Source organism: Physeter macrocephalus, chromosome 12, assembly GCF_002837175.3.
Source record: "Physeter macrocephalus isolate SW-GA chromosome 12, ASM283717v5, whole genome shotgun sequence".
Lineage (NCBI taxonomy): Eukaryota > Metazoa > Chordata > Mammalia > Artiodactyla > Physeteridae > Physeter > Physeter macrocephalus.
This window is the reverse complement of record NC_041225.1, coordinates 38092269-38100724: the sequence shown is the minus strand read 5'-3', so window position 1 is coordinate 38100724 and position 8456 is coordinate 38092269. Positions and strand designations below refer to the sequence as shown.

The 8456-nt window shown below is 34.9% G+C and overlaps 1 protein-coding gene across 4 annotated transcripts in view; it reads left to right on the top strand.

The window, feature by feature from the left end:
* SMC6 (structural maintenance of chromosomes 6) overlaps nt 1-8456 on the top strand; it is a 75725-nt gene that overhangs the window by 60172 nt on the left and 7097 nt on the right. For all 4 annotated transcript variants that reach the window (XM_028496692.2, XM_028496691.2, XM_007127334.4 and 1 more), the window contains 2 exons: nt 2850-2975; nt 5909-6014. In XM_028496692.2, coding sequence (XP_028352493.1) covers nt 2850-2975; nt 5909-6014 — 232 coding nt within the window. The remainder of the gene's footprint in view (nt 1-2849; nt 2976-5908; nt 6015-8456) is intronic.

Sequence of the window (8456 nt, the reverse complement as noted above, 5' to 3'; positions counted from 1 at the left end):
ATGCAGGGGACACGGGTTCGTGCCCCAGTCCGGGAAGATCCCATATGCCATGGAGCGGCTGGGCCCGTGAGCCGTGGCCGCTGGCTGGGCCTGCGTGTCCGGAGCCTGTGCTCCGCAACGGGAGAGGCCACAACAGTGAGAGGCCCGCGTACCGCAAAAAAAAAAAAAAAAAAAAAAAAAAAAAATTCAATTTGGCCAAGTAATTTTGTTGTTATAATCCAAAATGAAAAAAACAATTTGTACTTGGATGTTTATTGCAGCATTAGTATTTTTTTTAGTTGAGATATGGTTAATTTACAATATTATATTTCAGGTGTACAACATGGTGATTCAGAATTTTTATAGATTGTAGTCTCTTTATATTTATTATAAAATATTGGCTGTATTCCCTGTGCTGTACAATATATTCCTGTAACTTATTTATTTTATACATAGTAGTTTGTGTAACACTAAAAAATTAGAAATTTTGTATAACTGGATGATAATGATTGAATTACAGCAGAAAATTATAGCTATTAAACTTTATGAAGAATTTTTCATATTAAAAAAGGCAGGGAACAGAAGTGATCTCAATTCTGTTTTCACAAACTTTGGGGAAAAAGGGGAAGAAACAAAAATAGTAACAGAAGTTTTTCTTTAAAATAGGTAATACCTTACGTATCTTAAAAATATAATGTGAAAGGGCAGACAATGAATTTTTTCACTTTTCTTTTATTAATTTATTAAATATGCTTTCAATGTTTCTATATGCAAAGGCAACATGATATGAGTATGTGTTTTCATCCTTGCAGATACAAAAAGTAGTACACTAAGCTGTTTTAGGTTGCTTTCTTTGATTTAATGATATATTTTGTAGATCTTTCCATATCAGTACATAGGCATTTTCTCACTGTGTTTTTATGTTTCACAGTATTTAGTCATCTCCTACTGATGGATAGTTTGGTTTTGACTTGATTTTTTGCTATTGTAAATGGTGGTACACAAGAAATAATTTTATATATGCATTATTTTGTATAAATTTGGGTTTGGGGTTTTTGTTTTTTTTAATAGGGTAAACTCCATTTTGGCAGAGTTCCCTTTCTAGGGATTGTACTTTTTTTTTCCTCCTATCAGCAATGAATACTTGTTTCCCCACAGCCTAAACAATGTATGATTATCTTAGATTCTTTTTGCTGATAGATATATTTCCTAAAAATATATACGTACACCTCAGTGTAATTTTAATTTGCATTTCACTTCTATTAAATGTGGTTAACATCTTTTCATGTCTTAAGGACCGTTTATTTATATTTTTTTCTGTGAATATTTTTGATGTGAGGAATGTATTTTATCTTTTTCCAAACGGCTGTTTAGCCATTTGAAAAGTTATTGGTCCTCTAATTGTTTCCTTAAGAATGGCCAGAGGAGTAATATTTTTTGAATTTTTGCAAGTTCAAAACTATTTGTCTCTAGCTTTTGAGTTTGAAAGATGAGTTTAGCCTGTTATAAAATCCTTGTTCTCCTGAGTATCTGTGTATGATGATGCTCATCTGTTAAGTTCTGTAACTTACCCAGAATGTCAAATTCTGTGATCCTTTCCTTGGTATACACAGTGGTTTTTTTAAAAATATATAGATTGAAGTCTTACTTCTTAAAAGTTTTCTGGTATTTTACTTTTAAGTATTTTCTGTTCTGTTGTCTAGTGTTCTTTTTAGAGGTCTTCAGTTATACATATGTTGCATGTACTTTTTCTTCTCTAGTTATTTTGTCTAACCATTTTATCTGGGTTTTTTTCCTGTTTTGTTTGTTTTTCTCATTTCTCATTTCTCATCTGTCTGTTGATGTTTTCTGTGTTGTCTGTTTGTTCCTATGCGTCATCTCATTTTGTCTCATGTCTTTGTTTTTTTGCTTTTTGTCTACACTCCCTTGCCCCACCTTGGGTTCTGCAAGTTCATGCTTCTCCTCCTCTTGTCTGTTTGTAACCTGTTGTTGTTTACCTGTCTGTTAGGTTTGAGTTCTTTGATTTATCTTTTCCTTCAGTTCTTTCATGTCTGCTTTGAGGTATTCCTTCCTGGTAGCACTTGTGTCTTGTTTTGTTTTCTTTTGTTTTAATTTATCGTGTTCAATTACAGTTTTAATCTGCTTTGTGACAACATTGTTGTAATAAGTTTTCTTTGTCTGTAGAGAGTTTTGCTGCTCTTTCCCAGTGCTTTTTTCCCCCCATAAATATCTTTGTATGTGTGCTTTGTTTGTGCTTTTTTTGTTATTTGTTTTTTAATTGGTTGGATTTTCTGGGACTGGACATTTGAGGGAAGATGGGACGGATCACTGAGAGCCTTGGCCAGGGTTCGCCCTTCATCCTTTGTCAGGATCTTTCTCTCCCTCACTACAGCAATGAGCTGTTGCCTCCACAGTAGCACTCTGAGAAGCCGTGTCTTCCCGACCTCTTTGACCTTGTTTGTTCAGGCTGGGGCTCGGGGGATCCTAATGCCCAACTTGTGTTCTTCTGTTCCTGCACTGGCATCTGTCACTAAGGGGAACATTTCTTGCCTTCTGGTGTGATCCCTTCCTTGCTAGCAGATCTGTATTTGCTGGTATTCTCTTACGATCTGCCACTCTGGGCCCCACTTGGGTACTTTCTTCGGGCTTGCACTTTCTTTCTGCCCAGCCCTGCTAACAGCTCTCCTCAGTCAGGGCAGCACGCGCACATTCTGGCAGTGTATTTGTCTGGAGATTTATGAAACCTGCTACTGCTGGGCCCTCTCAGCACTCCCTGCACTCCCTGTTCTTCCTATTAAATATATTTGAGATTTTACTTTATGTTTCATTGAATGGCATTTATTTACTTAACCTTTTTTTTTATAAAATAGGCAATATCAAGAAGCAAGAGAAACCTATCTTGATCTGGATAACAAAGTAAGGACTTTAAAAAGGTTTATTAAATTACTGGAAGAAATAATGACCAATAGATATAAAACATATCAACAATTTAGAAGGTAAGTGCATTAAAAAATATTACCACATATTGTACATTTTTGTTTTTTCTTTGTTTTCACATTCTCCCTTATAAATAATAAAATAAAATTAAAAGAACTTGCATGATTTAATCAGAAAAGAAATGGTGGTAGTGCTTGGGATCCTGGATTTGAAGGGACTTTTATAGTGAGCTTTTGAAACTTAAACTGCATTAGATATGCTTTACTGGATAACTCACAGATGGCTGTTCAATCTGTGCTTACATGGGTCATTTGGAAGTTCATTGGTTCTGTTAACAGACTGTTTCACTCTTGGACATTGCATGTTCTTAAGGCATACGAGTTTTGATGGGACATGTTAAGGCAGTTTCTCAGTTGATTACCATGATCTACTAGAATGGTATAAGCTCCATGGATGCAGAATCTGTGTTTTGTTTGCTGCTGTATCCCCAGTACCTACTACTCTGCCTGAAATATAGTAGAAACTTGATATATATTGGTTGAATGAATGAATACAGGATCAGCAAAACTGGATGTCATTAATATACCCAGAAATGTACAGATTGACAGAGATAAGTTAACCTCAGCTAAAATCACAAGCAACAGAAATAAAGGACAGTTTATAGGGTAGGGTTGCCCTTTGATATACTTGGATCCAAGGCAGCCCTAGTCTTTCCACCTAGCCTCTATTTTCCCCATGACATTCCCTCAGTAACATGCATCTTAACTGTACTTATACCAAAAACTATAATCTTTATACCAAAAACTATAATCTTAAGACTATAGAAATTTTTTTAAAAATTTAACTCTAGTACGTATGGGGAAATTCAAATAAAGCTGTAATGAGAAACAGGCTTTGCATGTTTGACCATATTCCTTAACTAAACTATAGCTTAGTTTTTGAAATGTGTATTTCAGTTTTATATGCATGTTATTAGGACTTGACTTAAAGAGTTTTTAATTTTATCCTTTTGAGGCTGCCTTGCAGTTTTGTTAGGTGGGACCAGAGCAGGCTTTGGTGAAGGACTGATTTTTTTCCTACCTGCGAAGCTGTGTTCTTCTGGGTCCTCTATTGATATGTTGTGAGGTTATTCCACTCGTGCCTTTGAGAATATGAACCATTCCTGGCTCTGGGTGACCTCGGGGGTTGTTTCTGCCTCTGTTGGGTGTTTCTCTCACCAGCCTCGGGCAGTACTCTCACATTGGCACTGATGAGGAGGGTACTCAGCCTGAGGCTCTCCCATCCACCTCTGGGGTCCTCTAGAGCTTTCTCTGTGCTGCCCTCTTTCCCACTCTCTGCTTCGTGAGCCGGAGGTGCCTTGGCCACCCCAGACTCCTAAACAGGAAGACTTCTGGACTCTGCTTGGATTTCCACTCCCCTTTACTCTCAACATAAAAGTAATTTGGGGCATTCACGGGGCTCAATTTGTTTGTGTCTCATCTTTCAGAGATTGTTTTGACTGGAACTGTCTGCGATGTCTGATGTCCAGAGTCCAAAAACTCTTGTTTCATAGATTTTGTCCAGTTTTCTAGTTGTTTCACGCAGAAGAGTAAATCTAATGCCTATTACTGTGTCTTTTCCAGAAGCAGTAGGGTTCATTTTCATATTGTTATTCAGAAAATTTTAGAATATTTTCTGTAAAGGTATTGGTCTTATTTAGTCTATTATCTTGATATGTTTCTTCACCACTGACATATTTTATATTGTTTATCCAATCTTGGGAGGACAATAAAAATGGTCAAATTTTTAAAATTGTTTATCTCTTTACACTGGAGAACCTTGCCATTTTATGAGGACAGTTTCTTAGTCATCCCATGAGTGGAAGCAATTGAAGAATACATATCAGTATTGAAAGGAAAAAAAAGTTAACAGAAAATTCTGAAAACCAGCTAGCAATAGTTGTGGCAGCAAAAGAAAACTCAAGACTATCAGTATTTTCTAATGTGGAGATTTAATACAGTTTAGGAAGAGAATTGGGAGGGAAAAGAATAAAATGATAATTATTCTGAAGAAAGGAGCCTTAGACTCATTAAGGAGCAAAGATGTTAAGAAAAATAGCCAGTCACCTGTCACCTAGATCTTATTTTCTAAATACCATTCCCCAACAAAAGGAATCAAGGCTCCTTTGAGAAATGGCTGATGATACCGGAGCAGAGCAGGGAAGGTATAGATGAGCCTCTTGCTATGCCAGAAAGTAAAGAAGTGCCCCCCAAAAATGTGGAGTCATTATAAAAGGACATAGGCAGCTTGAAAGGGCTCTATTGGCAAAATCTGGGACAATTTGAAGACCAAAATAAATAAGAACAGTAATGGATGATAACCCAATGAATAAAATAAGAATCTATGACTGCATCCTTATAAATAGAAAGGTGGTAAGTAAATAAATGAGGAAGAAAGGAAAGCTCTTCCTTACAGCAGAATGCCATATGACACATAAGTGAAGTTCACGTTGTGCTAGACGGTGCGTAAGGTATTACAGATACAACATGATTAAGAGATTGCCTTTGCCTTTTTTGCTACTGTAAAGTTAGGAGGAGACAGGCAAATGAATAGGCAGTTTACCATTATCTTAACACTACTAGAGTTTAATCCTCTCAAGGACAAGATTCATGTCTTCTGTATTAGGGCGATATATAAATTAGTTGAATGATTGATACATTTATATGGACTGGTTGTAATATAATTGGTTTCATTATATGTGGGATGACATCTTTATTCATTTTATAGATGTTTGTTTATTATAAAAGGAAATGAAGTGGTAAAAATGTGGAGACATGAACAAAATATAAAGACACAGGCAAAAATCATCTAAAATTTTACCTATTAAATGGGCACCAGTGTTAACATCTTGGCATATTTTCATCTGGCCTTACATGCTGGTGTAAAGATCATGCTGAATATACAGTTCTGTATCTCTGTAATCTTTTTAATGTGCCCAATTTCTTTTTTCAAGGTGTTTGACTTTACGATGCAAATTGTACTTTGACAACTTATTATCTCAGCGGGCCTATTGTGGAAAAATGAATTTTGACCACAAGAATGAAACTCTTACTATATCAGTAAGTATCTCAACTCTTTGCATGTTAGTCATTAGGAGAATTAGCTGTTTCGTTTCTTTTGATGATATTTTGATCTGTTGTCATTGGAAAACAAAATAACTTATTTTGAAGTTAAAGATAGTCTTTGCCAAAGTGTTGAAAATTAAATTGATTTTACTGACTAAATCCATTACTTTAGCTTTTTTTTTTTCCCCCAGACAGCCACATTATTTTCTTATGGTGATAATTAGGAATCTTATTTTCAGTGATAAATATTTACCTTCTCTTTTCACTCCACTGGTTCCTTTTTAAAATTCATATAGCATTTTAAATTACGTGGGACATTATAGAAAGTCTATATTCTCTGACCCCACTATAGGAAGCCAGAAAAGAATTTCTCAAAGAATGTTCGACCCCATATAATTGTCTTTGTGCTACTTATTTTGGAAGGTATCCCTAGATCTAGCCTCTTTTGTATAAACGAAGCCACCACTTTCAAATTGTGGAGTCTGTGTGTCTGGATTCTATCATAGTCACATGCATTAAAGGAGGAGTGTGGGATATAGCATTAAAAATAGTGTAGTCAGGAGGTCAAAAGCAACTACTCACTCTAAATAATTGGGGCAAACTTTTCAAATATTTGCATACTATTCTTAGTTGCCATAAATTTTATACTTCCATTTTAATACTTAGAATAAGTAATAATTTGCCATACAGATATGTAACTAAGAATCCGTCTAAAAATTTTTAAGAATAATAATAATTGAGAAAAAGAATGACAATACATTTTAAAATGGTTAAAAGTCATTAATTCACCAAGTGGTGAATAAGCACGTGAAAAAGTGCTCAGTGTCGCTAGTCATCAGAGAAATACAAGTTTATACCATAATTAGTTACTATCCCACTCCTATTATTGTGACTAAAATGAACAAGACTGATAATACCTTGTGTGGGTGAGGTTGTGGACTTAGAACGCTTATACCTTGCTAGTGGGAGTATAAGTTGGTAGAACTAATTTAGAAACCTGTCTTGCAGGGTCTATTAAAGCAATTCCACTTTTCAGAACTCTTCAAAAACCAGTAAAATTTATCTACAGTAATTAAAGTCAAAATAGTGGTTACCTTTTAGGGGCTGGTAGGTGACGAGAGAGGACACAGGGAATCTGCTGAGATGCTAGAAATGTCCTGTCTTGATCTGAGTAGTGGTTACCCAGGTGTGTGTGTATATGTGTATGTATATGTCAGAATTATTTGAGCGAAACACTTAAGCTTTGTGTTCTTTACTGTATATAAATTATACTCTAGTAAAAGTGAAAAAAAAGAAGAATATATTAGGTGTTTGGGTAATTTATCCCCAGAGCCATAACTGTTCGAGACAACTGAAACTAGATTTTCTGACATTATCATCCCTGTTATTCAACAGAATATTATTGCTTTAAGAATCTTCAAGTTTTCTAGTCTTCATTTTACAAATAAGAAAACTGAGGCTGAAGTCCCATGATAGGTTTACTAATAGGTCAGGGATAAAATTTAGATCTCCGTAATTTATCTGGGGCTTCATTCATTAGAATGATACAAGATGCAGTTTGGGAGCAAAAGACTGCATCCTGTTACTTAGTTCTTACTTTTCTGTTGGTGTGTGTGTGTGTGTGTTTGGTTGGTTTTGTTTGGCTTTTTACTGCTTACGTTAATGTTGCTTTTGTGTTTGGATTTTCATAGAGAATTCAGACTTCAGATGATAAATATAAAAGTTCAGTGTATGTTTAAATTCAGAATTTTTTATAACCCTTAGAAGATTAAAATATAAGTGAATGCTCACTTGAGAACCAAATAATTTTTCAAATAGTGTTTTGGAAAATACGTGAAGCTGTATATCTGTTAAAACACATATGATAAAACTGGTTGGTTCTCTGTTTTTTCACCTTGAGTGCATATATGTATATCTGGAATTCTCTTAAAATGAAATCAAGTTCCTTCAAATGTTACTTATACTGTCTTCTTAGGAAATTATATGAAAATGTTATCTCACTAATTACTTTTATATTGTTCCCATGAACACTTACTAAGAGAAATTTTTAAAAGAGAGTTATGTATTTCAGTTGATTGCTGCTGTTATTCTTTGGCCAGTGTGAGCCTCTTTAAGTTGGTCCTGCGTCCTTTTGACATTTGGTAATTACTTTGAACGCAGTTTAACCACTAGATGTCACTAGAATTCAAGTAACAAAAGATTAACTTGGCACTTAAAATGTTTGACAAGAAGAAATAAAGAAAACAATCCCATTTACAATAGCATCAAAAACAATAAAATACTTAGGAAATTTAACCAAGGAAGTGAAAGATCTGTACACTGAAAACTATTAAGACATTGATGAAAGAAATTGAAGAAGACACAAATAAATGGAAAGATAACCCTTGTACCTGAATCAGAAGAATTAATATTGTTAAAATGTCCATACTATCCAAA